This window comes from Anarrhichthys ocellatus, unplaced genomic scaffold (assembly GCF_004355925.1).
Source record: "Anarrhichthys ocellatus isolate YVR2014 unplaced genomic scaffold, GSC_Weel_1.0 scaffold106, whole genome shotgun sequence".
NCBI classification, from domain to species: Eukaryota; Metazoa; Chordata; class Actinopteri; order Perciformes; family Anarhichadidae; genus Anarrhichthys; species Anarrhichthys ocellatus.
The window spans coordinates 390,056-404,729 of record NW_022280136.1 but is presented as its reverse complement, the minus strand read 5'-3'; the positions used below and the strand labels follow the sequence as shown (position 1 = coordinate 404,729).

Genomic DNA, 14,674 nt, shown 5'->3' with positions numbered 1-14,674 from the left:
GTAATTGCATCTAAAGGGTTGGGTTCAGTTTTAGAAACAGTCTACTGGTGCATGTATAAACTAAAAAAACTGCTTACTTTACCAGTGGCTTATTTGGACCCAGCGGTTTTTTAAATATATTATTATTTGCTTATTTACCGAAACTAAAATCTGCTGATTTTCACTCAGTGTTTGATGCAGGGTCCGGAGGGTTACTCAAAAAATGTATTCAATTACTAATCACCTGTTAAACAATATAGTCAGTAACATAATCCAAATATCACAAAATGAAAAGTAACTTGCTTACTTTTGAATAACCTCGATGTCAAATATGCAAATAAAGACAAGAAAAAAAGAAAAATGCTGATATTTCACCATTGTTTTCTATGAAAAGCAGAAAAGAGGAACAACATCACGGTTCAGTGCAAGTTCGGCCTCCCGGCTGTAAAAATGCTGTCACCATCCAAGGACTCCAATCATTTGGCACATTGGTGTTGCTGGATTTAAACATGCGGCAGCACCCACGTAAATGAAATAGAATGAACCCGGTTTGTCCTGTGTCATGTTTGCTGGACCAGAAAATTCGAAGCGGATTGCTCATTTCCAATGCGAACCGTCTCTTCACGCCTCGCGGCGAATAGAAGGATCTTGATGAGCTGGAAAGTGCCCAAACAAAACTTTCACTGTACTGTGAAAGTATCCTGTATTTTAGAATGTATGTTAAAATTGTAATCCTGCTAATATTCCCTATTTTTAGCATTGATAATGTGATTACGTCTTTTGTTCTGTAACTGTGACGGTATTACCTCGTTTATGTACGTGTTCCTTTACTCCCCAAGCTCAAGTTTTTCCTTAAAACTGTCACAAATGTATTGCTAGTTGTATAAAGTGTTGTGCATATGATGTGTAAAGCTTTGTAGGATAAACATATTATTATGGGACAGTTTATTATAACCATAAATAACCCAACAACAGCCTGCTGTTATGTTTTTTTAGAAAAGTGAACCCAGTGTTGCATCAATTTGGACCCAGTGTTAGTGTTATTTTTTAGTTTTACTGTTGAGTTATACATCCAAACTAAAATAGTATAAAACACAAGCACTGGTTCAAAACAGTTGGTGCTATATTGACCCACGGTGGGTTATTTCTTTAACCCGGGTTTATGCGTACAAACAGGCAAGACAACCAAAATACAGTTTGTGCTTGAACCTATTATCTAATTACGTGTAAAAATAGACACGTTTGAAACACATTATTTCTATTCATGGCGCATTCACGAGCGTGATCGGAGTAATTTGTTGGAAGCAACTTTAAACATTTAGGCTAATGTAGTCCGTGTGGACGTTGCCGTTAGCTCTTTAGCTTCACGCCTCTCCTTTGTTAGGCTTCTCCCTCACCCTCCCTGACCCCCCTCGTCTTTCATCGCCGCCCTCCATCACTTACTGGCACCGCGTAGGGTTTAGAAAACTTTATTACTGTAACTTCAGACAAGGAAGTCTGTATAGGAAGTGGCGGAGGAGGGGGGGGGATGTGTGTGTGTGTGTGTGTGTGTGGTGGCATAAACAGAGTAGAGGAAAGGGTGTTAAAGTCTTAATTCTCCCTCTACCAACCTGTTTGTTTTTTGTTTATTTGCTTCTCCTCTCTCAGGAAGATTAGAACGGCCATTGTGTGGAGGCTTGGGAAGTAAAGCTGCTAGTTTATATTTGGAGATTGTTGCGGTGCTGCGTTGTTGGTCTAGACTGTAAGGGTTTTAGACGTCTCTGTTTGTTTATCTGGGGGGGGGGGGGGGAGACTTCCATTTGTTGCCACTGAGATCGAGATGTCCTCGGACCCATTCACGTATGCAGCTTACTTTTTTTCTTTTAAAAAGAGAGACTACTTAACGTATGACATTTCCAATGCCTACATTGACTTTGTGGCCATTTTTTTTTCAGCGTTGTTGCTGAAGAATATGTGTAACAGACCACATGCTACACTCGGGGCATATAAGGAGATAGTGGTGTTTGTGTATATAGTGTGTGTGTGTGTGTCTGGTCGTGCAGTGTTTGTCTTAGGACCGAGCTCCTTTCCTGTGTTGTGTGTGTGTGCGCGTGTGTGTGTGTCTGTGCGAGTGTGGGCTCGAATGTGTCCAGCTTGTGTGGACCCAGCGCCCTGTTTGTGCGGCTCGGCCTGCGGCAGGAGCGGAAGCTCTGCTTTAACAGCATTAGCAGGGCTCTTCCTTGTTAACCCTATCACCGTCCTCCAATTCATTAGCCCCCGTGTCCTCTCTTTATAGATCTAAGTTCTCTTTCTGTCTTTGAAACATCGTGTCGAGTGGGAAATTAGGTTTTCTACTATAGAAACAAATGCTGTTTTTCCTTTGCTGCAAGGGGGGACATTATTTATTTTTTTTGCAAACGTCATTGTAGTTTGTATGAGAAAGTTGTTTTGTTTTTGTTATACGAACCGTGGAAAGGACATTGGTACATTTTTCTTTAAAAGGCTGTATATTACACAAACTGCCTCCTTATCGGTGTTCTCTACTGACGCTAGAAAATCAGAAGCTGAACCCTCCGATGCTACGGACAATTCATGTTCGTCATGCCTCGAACCCGTTGTTGTTTTGGGACAACCATCTTGATTCGAACTAGAGACATTTTAAACTAGATTATTTTATAAGCATGCAAGATTTAAAAAAAAAAAACAGGATGAAGGATCATTTGAGCTCTGAATACTTGCCCTAATATGGGTTGAAAAATATTTGATTGATGCAATTTGCTCGTCTTTTATTTTAAATACTAATGCTTTTATGTTTTTACGTCTGTTATCTGTATTTTTTACATGTTTTTTATGTACGCTGCCATCTTGACCAGGAACCCTTTGTAAAAAAATATATATATATTTTAAATCTAAATGGGATTATCCTGGAGAAATAAAGGTAAAATGAAATTCTCTGTCTTTGTTAACTCTTAAGGTCCGTCCAGTCTTTCTCTATTTCCCACTAATTCATTAACCTCTCTTTTTCATTAAGCCCCGTGCCAACTTGTGAAACCCTCCTGTCAGTGGCAGCCATGATTGACTTCCTTTTCAGCCACATTATTAACCCCTTCCTTCCCATTTAATCGAGCAAGTTAACTGAAGAAAACTGAAGTCCGGCACTGCCATTGGCTCTAAAAGTGGATTGCAAGCATTTACATGTGAACAGACCATGATAACGTTATAACTAGCCTTCGCCTAATACTCATTTTTACTGAACGCATCATGATTGGAACTCAATCGAACCTCCGTTAACGTTAGCCGTTATCTCCGCAGGACTGTGCTGCCCACCAGCTGCTAACGGCTAACCTTGACTAGCTTTCCTCTTGACGATTTCAACACGACGATTTCACAACGTAGCATTGTCAGGGAGAAAATAGGGTGCAGTAGTGAGTTTCATGCTTCTTACGGTGCAGTGCTGTAGAAAAAACCAGTATGTCACGTTTTCAGAATTTTGCCATCGACTTGGTACCGAAGTGTCCGTTCTTATGACATCTCTATATTTTGTGACTCTGGTAGTTAAAGGGAGCATCACTTAATATGTTTCTAAACATATTAGTTTACACAAATGTAAATGTAATGCATAAAGCAGCAGCTAATTGCATGAAATTCTCTCCCCGTTCCTTTATTCTTACTTTCCTTTTTTTCCCCCTCTTCCCCTTCCTGTTATTTGTCTTTGTTCCATTAGTTTTGCCAGGAGATGTCCTTCTTTATCAGGGCTCGTACAGACACATAGAACCACACCTCTGTCAAACATTCGCCCTTCGGTCTGTGCTTTCTGCCCACGGAGGGCACCGCACAAAGTACAGGCCTACAGGCTTCATTCAAGAGCCATACAGGCAGGACCGCAGATCATCGGCGGTTTAATTAATAACTTATGGCTACGGCTTAAGCTCAGTTACTTGGCTAATTTGAATGGAAACGTATAACGATTTTTAAAAAAAAGGATACAGAGACAGGAGGCAGTCGTGGAGGGTGAGACAGTGGGGGTTGTGAGTTAGGGATTGCGGCGGTGCATTTGCATAAAGGGCAGGGCGGCATGCCCAATGGTGGAAAAGGTTGGCATCACGCCTTTCAGACTGGCAGAGAGGGAAGACTGGTGAGAGAGACAGAGAAGGGGGGGGGGGGGGGGTAGTCAATAGTGCATCCCTTGTTCGGAAAGAGGAGGTCCCTAGCTGTTGGCAGGAAAGCGGGCTAAATCTCTCGTTTGATTGTGTGCTAGATTGCCCCTTTTATTTGTCTGATTGCAAAGCGTTCAACACCGCATTAGTAGTGGGCTTTACTTTCCTGGAGCCTCTATGCAGGAGTTTTTCTTTCTTTCTTTTCCATCTTGGCCCTGGTCTGTGATCGTGGCTCTACACATATGCTATACAGAGTTCACATCGTGCGCAATCAGCACATCGGGCAGCTCGGGGGAAGTTTCCGACCTGTTTTGTCAAGTCTGCGTAGGCCTCCTCGAGCCTCCAGCTCAGGTTAACGGCCGCGTCGATACAGACTCATGTGTTCTAAGCATTTTTTTTAAATTTGTACGGGGGAACATGGACAAAAAAACAGAGCCTGGGACAACTGCAGGGAGGCAGCCAGTGGATTTCAGCTGTCCCCCCAACCCTCATGGTGGCCATGGTTGTGGTGATGTCATGGTAGTGGCCTGTTATTTCTGGCCCTGGGTCTATAAGCACAGTACATGTGCATGCCCACATCGCTGGGTGGGCCACCCATCAACGACCGCTAAGAGTTTGATGCCTGCAAACGCATCGCGACCCAGGACCTTGATAACCCTCGTCGTTTAAACTCTGCGGTGATGTGAATTGTGAAGGGAATTCATTTTTCGATCTCACACGGAAATCTTTTAAATAAAATTTTGGGCCCTAACTTTGTCCAATAATGACAAAAAAAATACAGGTATTTAATTAATAATGATATCAGATGGAAAAGGATATTATATACTTGATAAAGAACTTAAATTATAGGTGTTTTTTTTCTCTCAGTGATGCTCAAGCTCATGATGTGCACTAGACTTCGTTCTAGTAGCGAGAACAAAATTTCCAAAGACACCAACATTTTTTGGGAGCTTCATACAAAAATGACACACAAGAAGAAATCAAGGATATTTCCAAATGCCTGCATTCAAAAACGTAATGAATTGATATAATGAAGTATTTATCAGCAGTATTAAAGCATTAAACTCGTTCTGCAGAAAAAAAGCCCTGCGACTGATATATTATTATATCTGACGTTATTAGATTAAAACTGTTGCATTAACCAATCAGTCAGCAGCATTTTAACGTTGTAGCTGCTCGAAAATATAATTTCTTAAAAATTCTCTAATCTTTGATATTTTGTGATATTCCATCATTTGACCACATTGGAAGTCGAACCTCAACTCATAGACATCTGAAACATGTCAAAGAGACTACTAAACACTGCAAGCAACCTCATAATCTTTGCAAATGTGTTGTATTTTACAAAGTCATCTTTTTTTTAATGTACAATCATTACCTGCAAAATAACTATAGAAAGCCAGACAAATGTTGAGAAAGATTTAAGTGTAATGATATAGAAGTATAAAGTATCAAAAAATGAAATACACAGATAGAATAGAAGTGCCTCAAAATTGCACTTAAATAATGAATTAATAAAACGATATAATCTTAGAGTATAGTGTTAGGAAGTTAAACAGGTCATAGTTCCCGCTCTAATACACAGTATATCTCCTTCAAACGACTGGATTTCTTCAAGTTTCTCACGAAAAACTAAATTTTGCAAGATGACATTTGAACACGTCATGATGACGTTATAATTTACCTTCAGCTAATACAAATCTTTACTGAATGGAGCTTGAATGCAACAGAATGAAACTCAATGCAACCTCCCTTACCGTTAGCGGTTGGCTCTGCACGACTGTGCTGCCCACCTGCTGCTAATGGCTAATGCTAACCAGCTTTCCACCTGATGAGTACCTTCACGTCTTGGTATCATGGATCTCGTGACATCCATAATAAGTATGTTTTCTTTAGTGTATAATCACATGAAACTAAAAACGTGTTTTCGTTTGTGTGTTTTTGTTAGCTAAGAATTAGCTGTTTATATCATGCATATAAAGAGCTGGTCCTCTTCACGGAGTCCGCCATGTTTCTACAGTAGCCCAGAACGGACAAACCAAACACTGGCTCTTGAGAGGGCCATTCGCATATCACATTTCCGTATCACCATAGTGCCACCGTAGTTCTCCTGCATGCTTGGCAATGGGGAGGGACAATGGGCAAAGTTTCAGTTGGTTGCAATCTGCAGCCTCACCACTAGATGCCACTAAATCCTACACACTGGCCCTTTAAGTACAGCACTTGTCTAAGGTAAATTTACTTTCAAATCAATCAAAAATATATTATAAAAGAGGTCAGAAAGGGTATCATTGTGCTTGAAGATAAGGTATTGTAATGTATTATAATAATGCTGGAAAAAAACATATAATCTGACAGCAACTTAAGGCTTTAAGGAGTGCTAATACAGTGTGCGTGTGCTCTCTTGTAAATCAATGTGAACCCATCTCATGCACCTGGTGAGTGGAGGGTGGAGACAAGGCAGTATTACTCATTAACTAAACAAAGGCAAATGTGGGAACCGGTATAATTGAGTTTTAATCGTGGTGTAAGTGTCAGACAACCAGGAGGATGTTTCGAATCTCCTTTGGTGCATCAAAGTACCTGTTTACCTTCAAAACAGGACGGCGAACGCCGGCGCTCTGCTCGAGCGCCCGGCTCGTCTTGGGGGTTTTGAAAACGCATCCGTGTTGTTTCAGCTCACTTTCTTCTTTCCCCGCGGCGAGTGAAGGGCTGACTTTGGCGTCGCACACTCGTCTCTTTGACAAAAGGGGAAGTAAAGCCCTACAGCTTTGTTAAGCGGCAAGTTAACACATGAACCCTTGAAGATCCTTTTCATTTCGTGGCGTGTTGAAATTCTAATTCCAAAACGCAAAATAAAAAGGATCTTTTCACGAGAGGAGTCATGGTGTAACGTCCCTCTGCTTTGAGCCTGTTGATGAGTCAACGTGCTCGTAGTCCTCCGTGACGTGTGTCAACCACGCATCAGGCTGCCGAGATCAAAGATAATGTGCTACACGGTGATGGCTACCAGGCACACTGGCTTCTTATGTGCCGTTATAATGACATGATATCTCACTTTCTGGTACGATGAAATGCTTCTGACACGTTCATCAGAAATGAATCACCTCCCGTCAAACCGAAATAAGAATGCAAGGATCAAAGTGAATGAATTTGCTAAATGCGATTCTTTGTTGCGGGCCAGGCGCGTAGTGTTTACCGATTACAGAGCTGGTTTTTACCAGGGTAGAAAATGAACACCTGCCACCAGCCAAATGCTGCTAAAAGCTGGCTGTGGTCTGGAAGCTTCCCTACTCTACCAGCCACTTTGGCAGGCTTATTATTTTTGGATCTTGGTTGATGAAATTGTGTAAACATTTGTACTTTTTTCTCCCCCGTCATATTAGTTTAGATTGTTTTATTTTAAGGCCCCCATATTGTAAAAGGTCTGTCTTTTTTTTACAATTATAAAGCTGGTCTAAGTGCGAGATAAATTATGTGAAAGTATCAAAATGGTCAATTGTATTCAGAAATAGAATCGGAGAACGAGCATTGAACTGTTTTCCAAGGTCATTTGACTAGTACAAAAGAAAATGGCGATTCTTGTTAGTTGTGATGGTGACAACGCACGTCAAGTGGGTCCGTAAAGCGTTGCTGCTCGCTGGGAAGAAGCGGGGATGCAGCTTCCGAGATGGATGCCTAGCTAGATAGCTAATGTTAGGTAGCTTAATACCGAGGGTCCGTTATACCCGGCCCTGCCGCTGGCCACCAGCCTGCTGTTTGGCTTATTTTCTGTAACCAGTGTAGTATTAAAGATAGTAAGCTAGCTAACTAACCAGCTGTCAGCTAGTTCTAGCTAACTAGTTCGGCTAACTTGTAGCTAGCTAATTCCACATTCAAACAAAATTGTCACTCAGCTGATGATGGCAATGATCTTTCCTACAAGTGACTAATAGTGTGAGGATAAAGAATAATAATTTGACTCTGACTCTCTATACCTCATAACGCTACAACTCCTCTGCTCATATTAGTCGTTACTGCAAAAGCTCACCTCAGTGAGCCTAGTTTATACGTAAGTTAGCCCGCTACAATGGTCGCAATGGCAACAGCACACATAAAAATGGCCGCCGCTCTGACCGTTCCGCTACGTTTATTTGAATGGGAATGTCCCTTCTACTTCTATTTAATTTCTATGGCTAATAAAGACTTGTTTTTATAAACATTAAAGCATGTAAACATGTTTTAAACCATGTAAACATGTTCTAGTAGAAACCCAGAAAAAAACTATGACCCTGGAAATGAGCGTGATACGTAAAGTCGAGGCAAAGACACCAATAACAGGACACCACATCGTGGTCCAGTCAGTAGTATCGCCGTTACTCAGCCCGCACTGGCAGCAGAGTGAGCAGTAGTAGTCTGTTTGGCTGGCACGGTGAGAAAAACACTCCAGTCATGGCTGACTGTGGTGCCGAGTCGGCCTGCCCGGGCACGGCCCACTCACTCACGTGCACACACGCGTTAGGGCGGGTTCCTTCATCCAGCAGCACATTCCTTCTCGACGGCGTAACTGTGTGCGTGTGTGTGTGCGTGTGTATGTGTGTGTGTGTGCACACCTTGATTTCGTAGTTGACACGCAAGCGCGCAATTATCACGTGCCGCGTTACGTTTGGGCAGGATGTACGCCGGTGAGTTCCTCCACCCCTCCCCCACCACCACAGCGCTCATCAATACTGTCAACTGCATCCAGGAGGATCCGTCTCAACATGTGTTCTCATGCAGGAACAGACATTGTTTTATTAAATCTCTAACACAAAGAAAATTAAAAACAGCCCTAAAGTGATCTGCTTTCTCAATGTTTCTAGAGCATTTACAGATGATTTTTATTCTGTTTTTCAGCACACAAAACCCTTTCCGTGTTTCTCATGTTAATTCATGTACACGTTGCGCAATACGTGAGTGATGCATATTGATGGAACCGGGCCTCCGTGTCAAACAAATGTAGCTCATGTTGGTGGTAGTCGTAGGGGGGGGGGGGGATAATCAGGACCTCCAGAGCCAGAGGACGGAAAAGCCCAGTTGGGTTTTGCTGTGCAGCCAGGCAGTGGAGCCCCTTTTGTGGGACAGGAATGTGCCATGCGTGCCTCTTCCTTAGCCCCCCCCTCACCACACACACACACACACCCCGGGCACGTTAGCACGCAGCCACCGCAAATTGCTTGCAGATTTTTCACACATAGTAACGTGCCGGTTTGTAAACTCGGAAGAGGATCACTCCACTCCACTCCAGCGAGTGTTGGGTACTTTTTTCCATCTCTTCTGTCTTTAAATGATTAACAGGAGTGATTACTGTATAACAATGGAGGGTCATGCAGCAGGCACGTTCATGATTACTGTATGAAACCACAGCGAGCTAGAGAAGACATGCTTTCTAGGGCATCGGGGAACAAGTTTTTTGGGGGTGATGAAACCTCTTGTGATATATAAATCCCCAAAATGGCTTTTTCCCATGGTAGAAACTTTAAAAATTGATATGAGACCAGTTGTTAATAAAATATGCCCATCTGGATGAATCCAGGATAGGACTCTTCAGTGAAGGATTGAATCTCCTCCTCCTCTTCCTCCTCCGCCACCTCCCTCCCCTGTTCTCTGGCTCCGAGCCGGGAGGTCAGAGGGGGAGCCGGCGTCGGGCTCCGTCCAGGGTTCAGGGACACTCGGGCCGGGGCAGGAGAGGACGGAGCTGGGGCCCCCACCTGCACAGAGCTGCGCTAATGAAGGGGACGGGCGCCTGGGAGGCCCTCGGGTCATGCAGACCATGGTTTAATTGGTCTGACGAGATGCAGAGTGTAGGCCTGGGCGAGGTCAGGGGCCAGAGCGGGGCCGAGAGTCCTGCTGCTGGGCATCATGGGTCAGAAAGAGGAGGAGACTCTCATCACGAGTTTGTTTAACTTTTATTAAGTTAAAGATATGTACAACGTTATGGAGAAAACTCCTATTCTGGGCATTCGAAAGGGTTGAAATCATTGAGATGGAACATTTCAATGTTGGTTCGGAAAACAAAACACAGAAGCCAAAGATTTATCAGAATGAAAAACAACAACAAAAATAAGGCATTTCACCGTGCCAGAGTTTTGATTATTTGGCTTTAGGATTTTGGACTTTAGAGCAAAGCTGACTTTCACCTCCATTGTTTCTCATAAAGCCAGACGAGGTGGCCCGAATAAAAAAAACAAAACTTTCTTCTAATTGCTCTGTAATTCTAATTGCAGGAATTTTATTTGCCTTTCGTTAAAGAGATGTACTTTGTAGGCAGGCAGGACGGCCCCTGCTAGCAGGTTTATCAAGTCTGAATGTTTATTCATTTATCTGCAACATGTAAACGTGTGAGAAAATGGAATAGAAGCATGCAGCATGTATTTTCTGATAATTGGCGTTCACGTAGACCTGCAGCGTTCCACATTGCTGGGAAATTACAAAAAATATATATTATTGTAAAAATTGAAATGTGTTAATGTTGCTTCTTGATCTATTTTTGATTTATTGAGTGTTAATAATAGCAAATAACTAAATAGTATCGATTTAGGGATATTCATGAAAAAGAAGAAAAAACTAAAGATAAGAGCTATTGTAAACGGTGGACCCTTCTCTGTGGAGGGTTTAGCAGACGCACTAATGAATCAAACTCCTCTTTTTTCCAGAGTAAAGAGCCTTTTCTCTCCTCACTGAAAGAGTTAATCTGAAGTTGGCAGCCAACTCCGCAGTCTCGGTCAGACGTGGGGAGAATAAAAAAAAAAGGACTTCAAAATCATTTCTTTTGTCTTGTCATAGCCTGTTTGAATTCAGATGAGTCTTTTATGTAGCACGTTTTTAAAATTTAAATCAACGATTTTGCAACGGAAAGGGGGGGGGGGGCTTAGATATCAATAATTATGAAAATATCAAAGCACACATTTTAATATTTACGTTTCATTTTTTATTTTTAGATGGACAGACTTTGATTTTTTTAGTTATTAAAAAAATAATAATACTTTAGAGATTAAGATGTATCCAGGCTCCAGCATCCATGATATTTCACGTTTCACAGCAGTGATCTGGGTCATTCAGGGCCTCTCAGGGAAGCTCGTTCATTTGACTCCTCACACAACGTTTCCACTACATATTTCCATGTAATTTGGGACTCCTCTCCCTGTATTAATTGTCGTCGGGTTTTAGTAACGGTTTAGCACAATCGTGTCGCTTGCGGGAATGCCAGCTCGTCTTTTCTTTTTTTTTCATTTCCATGTTATATTGCTGGCAGACTCCGTCGATGATGGCTTTACTTTTTTATTTTTTTGGAGTATATTTCAAGTGCCCTCTGAGAAGGGAGAGGCGGGGAGGGGGGAGGAAAAAGTGACGGTGCATTTTTAATTGATTTGGCTGAGTTTTTCCGTCGTATTAACGGAGTCTGCTATTTGAGAGAATTAGCCAGAAAAAAACAAAAACATGTTGGTGGAAAAATAATCCAGGACTTTAATTCGGGCGGTCAATTAGAGAGACTCACGCAGGGATTGTTTGTCTGCTTTTTTAAATTCCCAGGCCTGAAATGTGACCCATAATGTACACGTGCACAGTGGATGCAGTTTTTATTTAACGGGGCTTTTAAGGTGAACAGATGAAACCCACCGGAAGCTCGCGCTCGTCAGAAATTCGCGCCGCTCTAAAAAAAAAAAAAATTAATCAGGAAGTTAAAAAAAAAACACACCGTCCGCTCCGGCTGCTAATTGATATTAAACCCCAATTAAAAGCTAAAGGCCACGCGCGCTTGGGCTTAATTTAATTTCCAGGTAAGAAGATTAACTGACATACACCTTCCATCATGGTTTATGTGTGCTCCATAAAGTAAATAAGAGTTCATTACAATATTCATTACAATACAGCGACCTGAACCCAACACGGGCCTCGTGAGGCGCAGCTGATAGCGCAGACATGCTACTCTACAGTTAGCTAACCCACGACACATTGAAAGGCTCGTTTGTATGTTCTCCCACTGCAGTTCGAAAATAATCTGCATAACAGTTATCCCTGGATTTATTCCTCTTGTTTTTCAGCCCATGGAAGGCAAATAGCATAGCTAAGGAAAATGACTTAACCCCCCTTGGAGTGAAATTCCAGTGACATTTGAATGCTGGTTAATTTGCATTTTGGCAGGGTCACGCAGACAAACTTCTTTTTATTTCTTTTTACTGAAAAGCATGAATCACATTCAAGTGCCAGTTTAGTTTCCGGATTTGGTTTTGTCGCAGGTGGTGATGGGAAATATATTTAACTCTGAAGCCATATTTCTCTCACACACACCTACACACACCACAATGAGATTTGTGAACAGCTTTTCTTATTGTTGCTTTTATCTAACCACGGCCGATGACACACAAAAGCGGGGACGAGCACGGAGGTGTGCGGTCCTTCACTGTGTTAACAGATATGCGGGGGGGGGACCGTTTCATCAGGCTGATGGCAGTTAGATGAAGCTGAGGCACGTTGCTGTTGATGGGAGCGGAGGCCGTGATGTCTGTTAGTGAGAGAACCTCTGCCTTTTGTTTTGTTACACGAGAACGCCAGTAATAACCTCTGTCATAATTTACAAGATGTGCACCCTGTCTTATTGAAGAGCTGGGGCAGAATTTGTGAATTAGAACGTGCGAAAACACTCAGATATTCTTTCAGGACGTTTTTCGTCATCTGTCGATCGCCGTCTCGATTAATCGGTAAAAGTGCCAGACGGCACAAAAAAACCCCTTTTATGATTTTCCAGATTCCTAACGTTTGTTTGAATTGCCCAAAAGATCCCCGGTTTCATCGTCACAGCTGAGAGGCTCGAGCTTCAAAACGATGAATCGACAATTCGTTTGGCTGAGCACATGAACTAACATTTCTAAATACGCCATCTTTTTCTGTTTATTTTTTCCGTCACAAGCCTCCTTCCCCAGATTCAGATTCTGCCTTCAGACTAGCTGTTATTTTGCGGAGCAGGTGCCACTCTGAATGACAGTGCCGCCACGACGAGCCAACACGGCAGCCGCCGGCGCCCCAAAAAGCCCTCGCCAGGAGGGAAGGGTGCAGGGCAGATTTGTTTTTTATTCCCGCTGACCATTTATCTGCTGCTTTAGCAGCGCAGGCGAATCCAGGTTTCCCCCCTTGAAACCCTTCTAACCATTCCCTGCTTCTGAATCATCCCGTCATTGATTTTGTGTTACTGTGCACGGTCGGAGGAGTGCGGCCACCCCGGGTTTGTTTCTCCCTCTTTTGTTTGCTGTGGTAAAAAAAAACAAAAAACCTGTGAGCAGCTGCCGGCGGTGGGGTCTGGAGGGATTCTTGAAACTGCGTGTCCTCTCTTTGCCATCCTCTGCCAAGGTGGCATTATGCAAGCAGGGAGAGAGGGGTGGAGGGAGAGACGGAGAGGAGGGGGGAGGCGACGGCGGCCATGGTAAAGATGGAGGCAGGCTGCTGGGGGATTGGTGCAGGAGACGACTTGCTCCCTTGAACTTTGCCTCCGTGTCAGAGTGGAACTTGTCGATTTGGCAAATTGTGCGGCGTCGGGATGAGGCTGCTCTCCTACACTCCCACCTGCTCTCTCGCCCCCCCTCCCCCCCTCTCACTCTCTCCCTATCATTGCCGCTACGCCACCCCCTCCCTCCCTCCTTTCTCTTTTCCCTCCCTTTCAGCTCTTGAAGCTAACGCATTGGCTGGGCTACAGGCGTCTGGTTGCCAAATAGGTGGGCCCTACTCGCGCTTGGCAAAGGCTCAAGCAATGGTCGGGGAAAAGAACGCGGAGAGGACGAGAGACGGCGAGCGAGAAACGGAGAGAGAGAGAGAGAGAGAGAGAGAGAGTTGGAGAGAAAAGGGGAAAAAAAGAAGCAGCACTCGGCTCTGCCAGCGGTCGCATGCGCTCGTCCAACATTGATTCGGCTCTCTATTTTTTCTGTTTTTTTTTTTTCCTTCTCGTCCTCCCTTCTCTGTGCTCTGCTCTCGCTGGCCCCCCCATCTGTGCACGCACGCGCGAGTGTGTGTGTGTGTGAGAGAGTGTGTGTGAGTGTGTGTGCGTGAGTCTTGTGCCGCCGCGGCCCAGGGATCAGAACAGACACCACCACCACTTACACTTTGCCAAGGATTTTTTTTTTTTGTTCAAGGTTCTTTTTTTCATTTTTTTGGGGGGGAAGCACAAAGGACAGTTTACAAGTGCATCTATCCCCGTTGTTGATTTTATTTTACATTTCTTTTTTTATTAGACAATATTTGTACTTTTTCTTTGGTGTTTTTTTGCTGGCTGTGGTCTTCCTTAAACTCTTGTTTTTGGTGTTTTTTTTAACTTTGGCCCACTGTTTTTAGTGAGCAGCATATTCTGCTAATTATTTTTATTTTTATTACAACCCCCCCGCCCCCCCTCATCTACTAACTTTCCACAGCCTGCCAAACCAGCATTTGCTTTACATTGGGGAGCGCGGGAGGAAAGAAGAAGAAAAAAAAAAAAAAAAACTGGTGCAGGAGATTTTTTTTTCACTTTAAACGCTGTGCCAAATTTATGATGAGAGTGCAAAATGGTAACT

General features: G+C 43.2%; 1 protein-coding gene across 6 annotated transcripts in view; it reads left to right on the top strand.

Moving 5' to 3' along the window:
* Nucleotides 1-14,674, top strand: part of LOC116399228 (nuclear factor 1 X-type) — a 112,595-nt gene that overhangs the window by 34,663 nt on the left and 63,258 nt on the right. Inside the window, exon 1 of one of the 6 annotated variants that reach the window (XM_031876213.1) lies at nt 4,125-14,668. The exons of the other annotated variants lie outside the window; for them this stretch is intronic. Coding sequence (XP_031732073.1) covers nt 14,666-14,668 — 3 coding nt within the window. The 5' untranslated portion in view covers nt 4,125-14,665. Of the gene's footprint in view, nt 1-4,124; nt 14,669-14,674 lie in introns of those variants that run through there. 6 annotated transcript variants of the gene reach the window in all.